Source organism: Mugil cephalus, chromosome 19, assembly GCF_022458985.1.
Source record: "Mugil cephalus isolate CIBA_MC_2020 chromosome 19, CIBA_Mcephalus_1.1, whole genome shotgun sequence".
NCBI lineage: Eukaryota > Metazoa > Chordata > Actinopteri > Mugiliformes > Mugilidae > Mugil > Mugil cephalus.
Genome location: NC_061788.1, coordinates 15,334,320 through 15,349,640, shown reverse-complemented (window position 1 = coordinate 15,349,640; position 15,321 = coordinate 15,334,320). Strand labels below are relative to the sequence as shown.

The following is a 15,321-nucleotide window of genomic DNA, read 5'->3' as shown; positions in this document are numbered from 1 at the left end:
CAAATTTCAGTTTTATTTTTTTTAGTTAGTGCCAACTAGTTTCTTAAAACTGTCTTGAATATGAATTAACTAGTATGGTATAGGCTTAATTCCTATCAGAGTATGGTAGTATGGAATTTGGATTTCATTATGAGATTTATGTTATCCCGTACAGAGATAAAAAAAAACTCTGCAGAACTATTTAGTTGTAAATAAATTTAACTCCACAGCACTCAAATGACACTCCTCTGTCCATCACTGAGTCCGCCCAAATGATTCGATTGACCAGGCAAATACTTTCCAGAGCGTAATCAGTTCCTAACAGAACGACTCCAGACCAGCTTGAGCAAAAACAGAAATAAATGAACCCGAGAGTCTTAATTTAAAAGATTGATGATAACAGGAGTGCTTCTGATGTCCTGTAAATAAAAGCAAAAAACATTCCTCCACCTAGTCATAAAGTTTCACCACAACAATGTATTGCCAATGCTCAGCATTTCTTTTATATCGTTTCTAAAATGAAATATGACTTAATTACTAATACGCACTGCTTTTAGTGGTTAACTACAAACAGTACACACAAAACAGAGTCGTCATATGTAACCATACTGATGATCTATCTACTGGAACTTGAGTGACCGCCACAGATTGGTTGATACTGCTACTGTGTACATTTGCCAAGTTTTGAACTTCATTATAATGAGTTCTGAACAATCCTGACAGCAGTGCTGCAGCAGCCCATTCTGACAACAGTCTCAAAGACAAGACACTGCTCTTTCCAGAGTCTCTGTTTCATACAGATGTTCCTCAGCCATACAACTAGAACCCAGTTTGGTAGGAGGTAAATAGACTGTACAACGATGCTGCATGTGACCTGAATATAGTCCAACCACATTTTAAGACATCAAAGTAGCAATTTCTGCCTCTGATTCAGTCAAAAGGAGTAAGCTCTGTTCGTCATTTTGACACAATGGGCAGGAGATCTCCCTTTGCCTTCATCGTCTTGATCTTGGTCTTGATGGTGTCATCCATCGCCTGTCTGCAGCGTTGGGCGTAGAGTGCCAGCGTCTCCTCTTTCTCATCCCACGGTGCCAGCGCATGAAACAGCTCTGGAGCAGCCAGGCTGAGCTCAGCTATGGCCGCCGTGCGCAAGATGGTGTTACGGTCTACACCGACCCGGTCAAAGGCCACCTTCATGGAGACGCTGCGCCGAAACTCCTGGAGGGCGGCCACACAGCGTGCTATCACATCCACGTTTTTCACTAGAGAGGGTAAGCACAGGGAGTAAATATTTAAAAAGCGTCCGGTCTTGACCTCAGTGTTACTCATCATCGTTGAGTCACATCCTTACTCCTGACTCGAGCGTTTTCTCCATCTCGGTTCCTCTTGCTCTTTAGAGTCCGGTGGAGCTCCAGGGGGTGAGGCTCTGTTTCCTCGAATGAGTCGAACAGCGTCGGCGAGTCTAACCCGGCCACATCATCATAGGACATCATGTGTGAACTCCCCGGTTCCATCTGGTTAGAGCAACGCAGCCACTTCTTTTCTAGAATTCAAAACAGAGAAGTGAGGAGTGAGTCTGCATCAAGATACCATTTAATGAAATAAAATCTAATGCAGTGAAGCAAGAAAATAAACTATTAGTGTTACTTTTTAAGTTTAATTTACCATACTCACAACTGATTAGTAAAATAAATAGTACTTAGCAGCACTAGATTTTATTGAAAATTGAAAATCAGCACTGGCTAACCTGCTATTACTTTGAAAGCAATATTATTTGATCACATTAGCAGTCGTTTTGTAAGCGAACAAGCAGCATATTAATTCATCCGCCCACCTGGTCGCAGTTTGTCCTGCAGGAAGTCACAGATGAGCTCATCTTTCTTGGCGAGTTCGTGCTGCAGCAGCTCTTTGTCCTGCTTCAAACTGGATATCTCTGTCATCTGGTTACGGCTGCGTTCTGCAACAAGTAACATCCGCAGCTGCTCCAGCTCAGTCTGGCTCCCTTCTGCTTGACTTGCTTAAACATAAAAAACAGGGAAACCAGAAATTAGGACAGAAACAAATCTAGACAAAGGGTAAAGGAACTCTGATGCGACAAAGTAGCTGCCCAGCAACAAACCCACACCTTCAGTCTTTTCTATAGTCTCGGTAGCAAAGTTGCATCCCTCAACCTGGTCACTGACTTGCCTCCTGAGCTGCTTCCTCCCAGGAGCCTCATGTGTGGATCCACTAATCCATCACACCCCAGATGTTGTCCATGCTGTGGCCGATGACAGTAGAGGAGAGTCTTGTTGAGAAACAGTGCGTTTGTTATTTCAGAGTGCGTGTTTACTGGCTGACGAGCCTGCAGAAAGTTGACGGTATCCGTCTCGTGCTAGCCATGTTGCCAACAGTGTCATAATGTCCCACCAAGGTTCCCTCCTGCTTGACCTTCTTTCCTGCGATAACTCCCGCCGGTGCCCCGCCTCCTTTCCTGGGTGGCCAGGGCTCGTAGTCACAGTCCTCGTCTGTGGCTGACGAATCACACGCAGCGATGTTAAACAGACGGCTGCTGAACTCCTCACCCTGCTCCACTACAGGAGAGGTCACAGGAGGTCCTCACCGCCACCTGATGGTTACGTAGAAACAGGCAGATAAGGAGGAAGAGATAAGATTATTGAATTTGGACCTTAAACAAATACTACACTAACATTTTTTCATTACACTATGAAAACAAATCTTGAATATCTTACAACAGGTCCAAAGTCCAATTTCATGGATTTCCTCCCTAAACATCTTTCAGGACTGAGTGCAACCATGAAGGTTATCTCATCTCACTACAAGGACTCCTTAGACATGGAGTCATTAGGGGGCCAGTCTTCAGGAAAGAGCCATTTGCAGAATATAGTATCTTTAATGCTTGGCTAGCAGTCTTTTTCTCTGCAGGATGAATTTTGGGACCAAGCCACTAAAACTGCTTTTGTACAGCACTGAGATGTAGATATTCAATAATGACAACCAAAACAACAAAAAACCTTTATATTACTTTACATCTCCACTTTACCTTATTGGACATACGCGCTCCGTGTGTGGTTTTCTGGGAGCCTCCACGGCTGTTGCTACGGTCATTTAGGGGCCAGTTGTAGATGTGTCCAGCACCACAGCCCCACACAGCAACAGGGACGCTGCCGCCATGGGTACCAGAGTCTGGTGTCAGCACACTGCCGTAGGAACCACGGGAGACGGGCTGCTGCAGGCTGGGGAATAGGTTGCAGGTGGTGCCATGGCTGTGAGCCCAGCGGACGAGTTTACACAGACTGTCTGAGGTGGTGTGAAGCAGGTCGGACATGATGGAAGTCTGAAGCAGGGAGAGAGGACAGTGTTGACAGTCGGCCGTTTTAGATTTAGAGCACAGAAAATTTTAATTATTGAGTTTTACAGGCATTTATTTTTATATGTTCAACCATTCTAATAATTCTAACTAATTTTACTACGTTTGCCAGTGTTGCTTTGCGGTGTCTTTTCTCTCAGTCATCTTGAACCTGAACTGAGATGATAGCCAATGTTCCTATCCCATTTCTTTATATCGAATTGAATCACACAGTCGACATTTTTATTAATTTGTGTTTCAATTTGTTGGGTTTGAGATGTCAGTGATGTAAGGTTACACCTCTGTTTAATGCAACCAAATCACAGTTATTTAATAGTGACTATTATTTTTGACTTTATTAATGACTAATGAATAATATGTAAGGACACTTTATGGCACAAATACAATTTATTAAACACCAATTATCAGAGAACTGTGGAGTAAGTTGGTGTTTGTTATTAGATGAGGACCTGTTGCTCTTTATTCCTTTTGTTCCTAATCCACAATGCCTGCTTTTTACCCAATATGTAATCATTTAGTGCGTGAAACATTAGTTTAGATTAAAGTTACTGTAAACAAAAATATCACAATTCTAGTTATTGTGGGTGTCATAAAACAGGCCTATTTGTGCATCTGCATGTGTCTTTGGAAACAGAGATGAGTTACTCAAAAACTAAACCCCTTCAAATTTCAAGCAATTGTTATTATCTTTTATTTAAAGAGTTACCTATTCCCCCTCTCTCCCTCCCTACGTCGTCGCTCATCAAAACCCCGTTATCCCATAAACACCCTCTTAATTAGGTTTCACATCATTTCACCATCCTCATTCATTTCCCACGCGTCGCCCTCTTCAAATACCAGCGACCATTAATCTTTTTCATGAAGAATAATGTTTAATAATAATAATGAAAAATGCTGAATATCACATCCAGTGTCCAGCTTTTGTTTAATTAACATGTTCTTTGTTAGATTTGACGTCGCCACAAACCGACTTAAAGTTTGATTTACCGCCATCAGCTGGGTAGGACGAGGAACTGTCTTCTGTTTATATTGGGCCAGAGCCGTATATTAGATTTTCTTTTCAGCCTCTAATATACGGCGCTGTATTGGGCGATACAACACCGACCTCTAGTGGACACAACGGGTAATATAATAATAAAATATAACAAAATATAATATAATACAATATGATGCCGGTATCTCTCAAAACTTTGCTTTGAAAAATAATTACTGTCTGGTCTGAGTATTACCAACTGTTATTAATGTATAGTATTTTAATATTATTAATACTAGTACTACTTCTATTGCTACTACTACCAATAATAATAATAATAATAATAACAACAATAATAAAGATTATAACGGTGATAATAATGTATTATTCCTGTAAAAATTGCTGTTGTTATCATCATACTCAATGCAAACTACACATTGAACAACGAGAGATGATTTAAACCCATATTAATATAGATAAAACTTAAAACTGTGCTGGTGTCTTGTCATTCTGAACACTTATGTAGCTGTGTTCATTATTACATGGTGAGAACACCTACATTAACCTTAAAGCCTTTTCACGTCTGAATTCACGTCTCTGCAGTCATGACTGATTCATTAGGTTGCATCTAAATAGTTGCTGAGGACGCGTTGATGACATCAGCGTCTGTACACGGTCTAATTATGTCATTAATCTCGCATGCACACAAAGTCGGGGAGTTTCTGTGTGTTTTTCCACGTCTGTGAGTTGAGCTACTTGACTGAACTCGCTCCTGGCTCCACCCTCCGTTAGTCAGCCAGCCTCATACGTGTTAGGACCACTGCTGCCTCTAACTTCAACAAGCACCTCGGAGAGGGCAGGGGGAAAAAAAGGACGTTCCCCCCGGCTTTTATGTGGAGGAATGAAACAGCCCCGCAAGCTGTAAGTTTGTCACCTGATATCTTTCCTCGGATAGAAAAGATACGTTTTCGTCAGAGTTTTTCGACTTGGATTAAGTTCTGCGTGGAAACAAATGTTATCTGAACCCGCAGAAAGGAGCGCAGAGAAAGAGAGAGAGAGGAGGTGGGTGTCGGATACAAGCCTGTTTTTTTTTTCTTCTTGTTCTCTTGTGCATCGATTTTGGATACAAGCTCTTTATTTAGGCAAAATTGAAAAGGAAGTTAGATTGTCGCTGTTTCTTTATAAATAATCTGAAGATCCTGAGAGATCTGCAAAGGGTTCAATCCTGGGAAAAAAGCAACTCGTTGTGGAAAGTTTGCAGTGAAACAACAAAGACCCACCAATCATACCAGCAGTGTTCAAATCATGGCTTTAAAGGCCAGAGTGTTGTATGATTTCCACTCTGAAAATCCAGGAGAGATCTCCATAGCGGAGAATGAGTTGGTGACTTTGTTCAGCGAGGAGGAGCTGGAGGGCTGGCTGGAGGGGGAGAACATTAGGGGGGAGGCTGGCCTCTTCCCTGCCTCCTATGTCGAGATCATCAGGGACCACATCGCCTCCAACAACGGCTTCTCCTCGCCCAAACCCAAAGTCGCGATCCCCACCCACACCTCCTCCTCCCCTGACTCCCAGCCCCACCGAGGCTTTGGGGCCGGTAGCGTTGGCAGTGGTGGGGGCAGCTTCCAAACCAGCCAGGGGAGCGACGACGACTGGGACGATGACTGGGATGACAGCTCTCCGGCGGCCGACGCGCCTCAGGGTCTTGGCACCACCCCTTCCATGTACCCTGTCACCACCTCCCTTCCGGGACGCAGCAGCGCCCAGCACCACCATCAGCAGCAGCAGCAGGCGAAAAGCTCGGCCACGGTGGGGAGGAACCTCAACAGGTTCTCCACCTTCGTCAAATCTGGAGGAGAGGCCTTCCTGCTTGGGGAGGCCTCGGCTTTCGTGAAGGACGGTGACAAGATCTGTGTGGTGATGGGAAAGCATGGTCCGGAGTGGCAGGACGACCCTTATCCATTTACGTGCACCATAGATGACCCCACCAAGCAGACAAAGTTCAAAGGCATGAAGAGCTACATGTCCTACGGCCTCACCCCGACGCACACCAACGTACAAGTCAACCGCAGGTACACACTGTTCTCTTTCTTCTCCGTACTTTTTAAATCTTAACAGTTCTTCCATACCTGACATAGATGTTGTAGGTTTTCCCATGGCTACAATTGTTACCACAAAATGGCAAAAACAGAGCTCTGGTGCCATTTGGATTTTTTTGTTTCTGTGGTTTTCGCTGCACCTTTCACATTTTTTTCTTGTCAGTAGGTCACTTTAACTTCTTTATAATCCCCACTTGGTCTGCTTGGAAAAGATTCCTATACTTGTTCTCCTCATATTTGACTACATTCTCTTCCTATTTACCTAACATCTCCTAATATCCCTCATCTGTCCGACCTGCTTTCACCCAACCGACCCCCTAACCTATGCCCTGTTCCTTCCTCCCTGCAGGTACAAGCATTTCGACTGGCTCTACGCTCGTCTTGTGGAGCGCTTCCCCGTCATCTCGGTGCCCCACCTACCGGAGAAGCAGGCCACGGGCCGCTTCGAGGAGGACTTCATCTCCAAGAGGAGGAAGGGTCTGATCTGGTGGATGAACCACATGACCAGCCACCCTGTGCTGGCCCGCTGTGACGTTTTCCAGCATTTCCTGACCTGCGGGGCGGACGAAAAGGCCTGGAAGCAGGGCAAGAGGAAGGCAGAGAGGGACGAGCTGGTCGGGGCCAATTTCTTCCTTACGATCAGGTATGAGGCTGAGGTCATTACTGCGGAGCTTGTGGATTGCTACATTTTTATTACATGTCTATAAATAGCCCCGAGCAGACAGTGGAAAGCCTTTGACGCACTGCTGGTTTATGGACGTAAAAAGGGGGAAAAAAACAATGAACAAAGCTTTTCTTCTTTTCATGGTTTTTGCAGAAGCTATGCTGCTAATATGTGTGAAATATCACGGTGATGTCACATCCTGATATTTACAGGATCAGCAATTTAGCTGTAGGAATGTTTCGCTAAACTTTGGAGAGTGGATGTAAGGCGGAGCAGGGGCTTCTTTCAGCTGTTGCCATTTTCCATCAGCCTTCATGAGTCACAAAAGTAGAAATTCATTTTAGACTCATACAGACCAACATCCATACTGGTATTAGGAAAAAGACTGTGACCCAAAGCTGCAATAACTCAAATCACCAGCTTTCAATAAAGTAATTTGTCCTTTCAATCTTTCCATTTTTAGCATTTTTTAAAATGCTTGTGGTTCCTGTGCCATGACTTTAAAGCTCACTTGAAATGTGTCAAATTCTAGCTCAATCTCTGAAGGTAGTCTGAGTAATACAGGGTTATCGAGAATATGACATCTGGAATATGGCACTCTTTGTGGTCAAAGTGAAACAGGGCACTTAATAAATTATGATGAACTGTAAATTAAAGCACTTCCTCATAGCTTTTCAAAATCGATTACTGAACATAATGACTGGAATCTGCCTTTACACTGCAACACATTGCTGTTAAATACTTCTGTGAACTGTAAGTCATCAGACTATGTGCCAAGTGTTTCAGTTTTGCCCTTCAACAAGGAATTGTTATCAGTTTAATGTGCTGTAAAGGCTTTAATCATAAGGAGTGCCCGATAGTGAGATAAGCAGAACAGAGATAATATAGTAAACATTCCTCTGTAACAAAATGTGACGTCACGGTCTAAAATGGCTCCTCTGTCCGACCCCCGTTTCTCCATCAGCCCCCCCGCTCTCCCTCTGGACCTTCAGGAAGTCGAGAGCAAGATCGAAGGCTTCAAGACCTTCACCAAGAGGATGGACGAGAACATCGTGGTCGTGAACGCCACCATCAATGAGTTTGCCCGCAAGCAGATGGCAGGTTTCAAGAAGGAGTACCAGAAAGTGGGACAGTCCTTCAAGCTCCTGGGGCAGGCGTTCGAGCTGGACCAGCAGGCCTACTCAACAGGCCTCAACAAGGCCATCGCGTACACTGGAGAGTCTTATGAGGTGATAGGAGATTATTTTGCTGAGCAGCCACGCCAGGACCTGGACCCCATTTCTGACCTGTTGGACCTCTACAGAGGACACCTGGCCAATTTTCCTGACATCATCCATGTGCAGAAAGGTGGGAAACAGTGTGTGTTTGTGTAGGTTCTTGTTTTGAGGGGGGAAAACTCTTGACTTTACTTATGTTGTGGGGTCATGTTGTTGTTGTTGAGATTTGGTTTAAGAGTAAAGGTTAGAATTAGGTTACGGTTGGGGTTAGGGTTTGGGTTAGGCATTTAGTTGAGTTGGTTAGGGTTAGGGTAAGGGGCTAGTAAATGCATTACGTTAATGCAATGTCCTTTTAAAGATATTAATCCGAGTTTGTTTGTGTTGATGTAGCATAGAAGTACACAGGGAACATAGCCTTTATCTTTTCATTTTAAATCCAAACTTGTCAGCATACAGCTTCTACAATAAAGCATCCAGTGTTGTTGAGCAATAAAAGAAGTATACGTAAGGAGCTAAAACAATGCTCTAAACTTCCAGCTGCCTTTCAAGATAAGACAAGAATCTGATGCAATAGCAAGCATAGTGTGGATACGATTTTGCAGGGATCAGGCTTGGGTTAAAGTATGGCTAGGACAAGAAATGAAGGAATTTAATCCAGGGAGGAATCACTCACACAGCGCCTCTCGCTGTCAGCTTCCACGCTGCAGGCTCTCATTTCTTGCAAAATAAGAGCTTCTCAGATTTCTTGATTTTAAAGTTAATTAATGGTGTTTGTAAAAGCCACCCAGCCCTGAGCCTCCCAATCTGTCATTCACATACAAGACAATGCACAAAGACTCGGATTCTGACTGTTTCTTAACCAAGGGCAACATCTGTTTTCATTTACTGAACTGCAGTGTCAGTCTGAAAACAGAACCCACGATCCATTGTAACAGTCCGGGCATTACAAAGGCCTGCACTCGCTCATTTGAATCACACACACACACACACACGGACATTCACAGAGGATTTGCGGAGGAGTTAGCTTGTTAGTTGCCTCCAGGTTGGGAGGAGGGAGTCACTCCTGGCATGCAAAGCCCGAACTTTTGCCAGTTCTAGCGGCACTGCTTCTATAGTCCACTGAATTCTGTTCTCCGGATACAATCACTGCTTCAAACTATGGAAAAAGGCTGAATAGTCCCGACAGGACTTCACCTCCTTCCTGACTGACAAATAACAATAATGTTGGCTTTCCCACACTTCTGTCCCTGTTACTCAGGTTTTGAGTAACATGCTCAGAGTTTAAACAGATTTCTTAACCTTTTTTAATGTAGGAAACGAATATATCACAGTCGCTACTATTATATGAGCTCTAATAATGTGCCAACAATCGCTAATAAGCCCAATTAGCAAAAATCCCTCATGAAACCACTTCAACTGGAACGTACCATCTAGTCCAATCCAAAGGAAGTGAGACTGAGACTGAGATTGAGAAGTGTGGTGTAAACCTTTGATCATCACTTCAATGGAAAAACACCAGTGCTTTATTATCTGTGGTTGGAATGAATACATTCAGTCTACATCATTAGCCCCATGTGGGGTAAACATTAGGTGACATGGTGGGTTTGTGGGACAGACAGTAACATGGCGGCAGCAAAACATCTGTCAAAGCTGTGACTGATGTGGGCCCATCGTCTTCTTTTATTGAGTTAATTCAGTGTGAGAAAGGAAAAAAGCCACAATTTCGACACTCTAGAGCAGACAAAGCCATACTGCGCATGTAAGCATAGAAAGTTGTTTTGTGACTGGTGGTCGCAGCCACAGAATCAACCGAAGAATTCTTCAAAGTTAAACTAAAAACAAAAGAAACGAATTTCAACATTTCAGAAGACCTCTCGCGAAGCGCAGTCATCATTCCAGTATCATTCCACTCCAGCATGGTTACAATTTGCGGAATATCACAGTCTACACACTAATTATAAGAGATAAATTATTGGTTTGTTTTTCATATTTCGAAAATATAAAAAAACACATATTTCTAGAATATAAAAAATGCACTAAGAAATGTAATTGGTTCAAAAAGTAGACTTAATGGTAATTAACCCCCACACAAAAAGACAAAATATATATATGTATATATATATATATTTATTTGACCTATACAGTAAACCAACGGAAATCATTAACCCACATTAGTTTCCAGTGGGTCTTAGATATTGTAATCGGTCCTGATCAGTCTAGACTCTCAGTTCTCCATTGCTGCCGTCATAGGACACTTTGTCTGCTGAATAACACCCATGACCTCATTGCCATAATGCAAAGTCGACACTGCTGTCATAGTTGTGAAATAACTGTCATTAAGAAATCATGGCTGGTTTAGAGCCAGATAGCTAGGCTTGAGGGAATGTTTTACATTTTTAAGATATGCCTCTTAGTGGCTCTGCATTCCACAAATATCTACGGATCTCATGTAGTGCAGAACCACTGCTCTAACCTAACTAGAAAAAATGGTAACATTACATTGCATAAAGGCTGGAATACAGCCGTTGACTGTTTTGCTGACCTAAATGTCTCTGTACAGTATCAGCCGTCTTTGCTTGGTCTGCCTGTGAGGTACAAAGGCTACATCTGATTTGAATGAGCGGAGATTCCTGGGCCTCTTGTCCTGTGTTGCCTTGGGACGGCAGGAATTCAAAATGGAGAGGTCTCAGGATTAGGTTCCCCTCCTCCTCTTTTTCTTCCCCGTCTTATCCTCCTTCCTCCCAGTGCTTGAAGAAAAAGAGGAAGAAGAAGAAGAAGAGGGGGAGTGTGTGAGGGGGCGCTGAGGGTTACAGAGCTGCACAAGCTTCCCACCAGCACAAGAGTAGCAGAGTTCAGATTACAGCTCAGTAATCGCCTTGGCGGTGAGGAGAGCAAAGTCCAAGTTTATTTGTTAGTGCACAGGTACGGTTTGTGTTTCGTGAGGTGTGCGAGATAAACAGCAAGATCTAGGGTGAGACACGAGGTCAGAAAGGTCAGGACCAGCTTGCACATCATTTTCTCCACATGCAGCTACGTCAGTAAATCTGAGTTCCCCTTCGCCCGTTTTTCATTGCTCAGGTCTACTCGAGCCGTACCACTTCCTCTAGAAGATGACTCACACCAAACATTCTGCGTAATGACCGGGCATTGAGTAACTTCAAGGAAACTTGGAAAAAGCATGCAGTGCTCAAAAAAAACTTGTCTGCTTTACGGGGTCAACTGTACATTGTACTATTTAAATCTATTTTAGTATTATTAGACTGTAACCAGCCCGAACTTCCCCCGCCCACAAAACCCTCGCTACGTTGGGAACTCATTAAAAGAAACACGGCAAAGAAATACCAAGCAGATGTGCCTTATGTGTTGACGGAAAGAGGAGTAACAGCAACATAGTCATACACGGAGCACAGTTGAGTTGGTTTTGTTTGCAACAAAAAGGCTCCGATTGGTTGTAGGACTACCCAAGTCTACACGAAATTATTTTTCTCTGTATCGGTGGAAACACCCATGAATGACATGTAAGGGCTGTGTGACCAGACTCATTGTCTGTGCCACTCACATCTGTAGTAGTTGTAGTTTGTGTTTTAGGGCTCAAAGCCAGCACCAGGACTTTACAACTACACTTCCCAGAATGTGCGGCTTCTTCATCCTGATTGACTGTTTCTCAACCTGCCTGCTCATTGCATCACGAATCCTCTGATGAACGTCTAATGACTGATGCTCAACATTCAAGTGGAACCATTGCAAAAAATGTGTGGAAATGTTTTCTTTATCTTTGGATTTTTAATTTTTCCACGACCTGGACAAAGACATGGGCATATTGAGCAGTAGTCCTCTTACAGTTAAAACTTTACAAACTACAAAGTATATTGCTTGTTAATAACGTGCAAAAATCATTGTTTAAAAACAACAAACAAGCTATTTGCATTTCCTGGCTCTAGTTGATACCATAAAATAGCTAATTTCCCAATACTTGATGTTGGAATAAATAGAAAAATTAGTTCTGGCTTAAGGAAAAGGTTGGTGCGTGTTTTTCTCAGTTGTTGTATGTGCAGTAACGTGAAATATCCATAACCCAAACTTGAAAAATGTAAGTCTCTCGTAAGCATCTCTCTGCATATGTTTGAATTAATCACATGGCCCTCCTGATCCCTCTGCTTTGCACTTTTTGGTATGTGTATATGGGAAACTGCTAGTACACATCCTGTTTGTTCTCAAAACACATGACCACACAAAATTGGGAAAAATTACCCCCATCTTGGGAATTTAGAGCATGAAAGGAGTACGTGAATGCACCATCAGAGCTTCTAAAAATAGAAGGTTTACATACATTTTTACCATTTTGTCTTACCTTTGTAGTTAAAGCTATGTTTCAAACTCTGAGCTCTAGTTTAACCCGTGCCTGTTTTCCTTAGGTGCACTGACCAAGGTGAAGGACTGTCCAAAGCAGGAGGGGGATCTCCACGACCGCTGCAACATCATTTCTTGCGCCACGCTGGCGGAAATCCAGCACTTCCATCGTACGCGCGTGAGAGACTTCCGCTCGCAGATGCAGCACCACCTCCGCCAGCAGATCAGCTTCTTCCAGAGGATCACCGCCAGGCTAGAGGACGCGCTGCAGAGATATGACGAAGACCAGTAGGACGAGAGGGAGATAAGAGAGAGAGAGAGGTCGAACTACAAAGAATCCAAGGACGTGATGGGTGGTGGATGGGGGCTTGACAGGAGAGGGAGACAAGGGTATCTTGATGGTTTCGTCCTCTTCTTCTAGTAATGGAGAACATGCTATTGGCTTTTAAGAGAAAAAAACCTTGGAGACTTGTATTGTGATGGATTGTGTGCCTGGTACGAGCCTTGGAAGAATTATACCACTCTTTAAAAGTATATAGGCCAGATGACAACTTCTTGGATTAACCGAACTGCTCTGATGAATGTACCAGTGAGAGGGATTTTGCTGACACTCCAGGCACATCTTGCAACTCAGCGGGACTGCTGCAGATGTTTAAAACAGCTGCTTACAGTACGACAGGGGCCGCCGTTTGATGGACTCCCTAGAAATCCCTCCGTCAGGGATGCATCAGCAGAAACAAAGACGGGGAATTCTTGAAATCGCTTCATCTGGCCGTTTTAATAATCGAAAGGCAGGACTTTATTTTTACTTGAATGACCTACTCAGTATTGTTTTGGTGGCACGGTATGCGAGATCATGACTATGGCGAGAGGCAGAGATGGAACAATATCCTCTACTGATTACTTTTAGTATTTTCATCGCAGCGTGAAGTTTGACCTACTTCTGCTGAATAACCTCTCTCACAGCTCAGATCACACCTTCACTGTGTTATAATTGGAAGCCCTACATTGATCTGCATTTTAGTCGTATTCGCAGCTCTACATTCTCATTTGTTCCAGATGTTGTGTTAAAATTCTAAAAGCTTTTAGGGACGGGACTCACCTATTCTGTGGGTGTTTTCTGGCATGGAAAGACTCAAACAAGATCATGTGGAATGTTAAAGTTATTGCAGCATTTTTGGAATTCTTCTAAGGGCAAAAGGGTTCATCTGGGGAAAAGATGGGTTTAGGCTCAGGATGACATTCCTGGTTGCGATTTCTAAACGCATTCTTCTACTGCCTCAGAGTTAAATCTGTGGCGTTGCCATATGGGGATGAATTGTTTCATTTGTTACATATAGCTCAGAGAACGTTTTGTGGCAATCATTAGCAGTGTTTGGCCGCTGGATTGGGAAAACCCTTTTCGACCAGGCATCCTGCACAAATTTAATGAGTTTGACTCACAAAGAAATTCCTTTAAATTGAAGCAGCAGGGGTGTTGGAGGGTGAGCACCCAGAGGCAAGTTAGGGTCAGTTAAATATAACCAATGTGCTTCTTAAAAATGGGGGGAAATGTTTTAAACTGTGTGAAAGGTGACAGTTTTACACACATATATATTTGGTAAATGTTGTAATTTCAGATGTGATGTCACATTCATTTCTTGGGGACTTTTGCTTTGTAACTTTAATGATGAGACAAAGCACCATGCTGGTTGTGCTTTCTCCAGACTAAGATCACCAAAAGTGTTTCTCAGCACTTTGAATGTAACACGACACCATTTCATCAAATAAATGAAAGTAGATTTTATTTCAATCATGTACTATATCTCTATTTTTTTTCACCAGAATAAATATTTAATATTTTCCAATGGCACTATGTGTTCAAGTTCAGAAGGAGGGAAGGATGTTAAAATCCACACCACAACCTGTCGTTTCAAAATTCAAATACATGTTCACCAAGGAAATTCCACAGTCAACTAGATATCTAAGCTATTCTGGCAATCTCACATATTTCTAATTTAATAAAGTCTGTAGTCTCTGTTTTGTTCAAAGTTCTCCCTAAGAAAAGTGTCTTATCGCCTGTTTTTTCCTGTGGCAGTCCAGTCCCCTGATATCTGACACCAGAGTTCACAGACCACAGATCAGGTTCCTAGCAACAGCAGGCCCTTCATTATTTAGACATGCCTCTTTCTCTTCTCCACTCATTATCCTCCCTTAATGTGTTTCAGTAGCAATTTCATTTGATTATCATTAATCATTCTCAGTCAGCCGATTCTCACACACTTGTAATTAGATTATTTTTGAGATTCATTCGGACTCTTCCGCTATCCTTCTCTAAATTCGGCACTTAACCCATTAGGTTTTTAAATGTGAGACAAATGATTTGATTCGTACCAGATTTTATTTACATGACAAGGTTGAGAAACCACCTATTACGCCGCAGCACAATTTATTCAGGAAGACCGTGGTGCATAAATGGGTCAGTGGACATCTGGAAACATGTTCCCAGCGCTGACTTAAAAGTAAGAAAATATTAATTTACCTGCAGGCTAAAGCCTCTGAAAGCCTAATGAATATGGAGTAGTTCTGTTAGCTAAGGGCTGCTTTTCAACGTTACATAAAACCTTTAAGGCGGTTTATGTAATTGTCACACATTTGTCAATCATTTATCCAATTTTTTAATGTGGTCTCAT

The 15,321-nt window shown here is 42.8% G+C and overlaps 2 protein-coding genes across 3 annotated transcripts; one reads left to right on the top strand and one right to left on the bottom strand.

The window, feature by feature from the left end:
- Positions 1–107: 107 nt before the first annotated feature.
- On the bottom strand, positions 108–3,732 carry LOC124996221. Of its 2 annotated transcripts, XM_047569020.1 has the most exons (5): positions 3,023–3,732; positions 2,105–2,587; positions 1,814–1,996; positions 1,331–1,522; positions 108–1,241 (listed from the first exon to the last, which is right to left on the bottom strand). In XM_047569020.1, exons 3-5 carry the CDS (start codon positions 1,950–1,952, stop codon positions 937–939), a joined length of 636 nt encoding a protein of 211 aa, XP_047424976.1. In that variant the 5' UTR covers positions 1,953–1,996; positions 2,105–2,587; positions 3,023–3,732; the 3' UTR covers positions 108–936. The 2 variants fall into 2 exon arrangements, with proteins under 2 accessions (XP_047424976.1, XP_047424975.1); XM_047569019.1 differs by having other exon boundaries at positions 2,105–3,732.
- Positions 3,733–5,118: 1,386 nt separating this feature from the next.
- On the top strand, positions 5,119–14,441 carry LOC124996977 (sorting nexin-18-like). Its single transcript, XM_047570430.1, has 4 exons — positions 5,119–6,391; positions 6,768–7,061; positions 8,047–8,429; positions 12,715–14,441. Exons 1-4 carry the CDS (start codon positions 5,628–5,630, stop codon positions 12,939–12,941), a joined length of 1,668 nt encoding a protein of 555 aa, XP_047426386.1. The 5' UTR covers positions 5,119–5,627; the 3' UTR covers positions 12,942–14,441.
- The last annotated feature ends 880 nt before the right edge of the window (positions 14,442–15,321 follow it).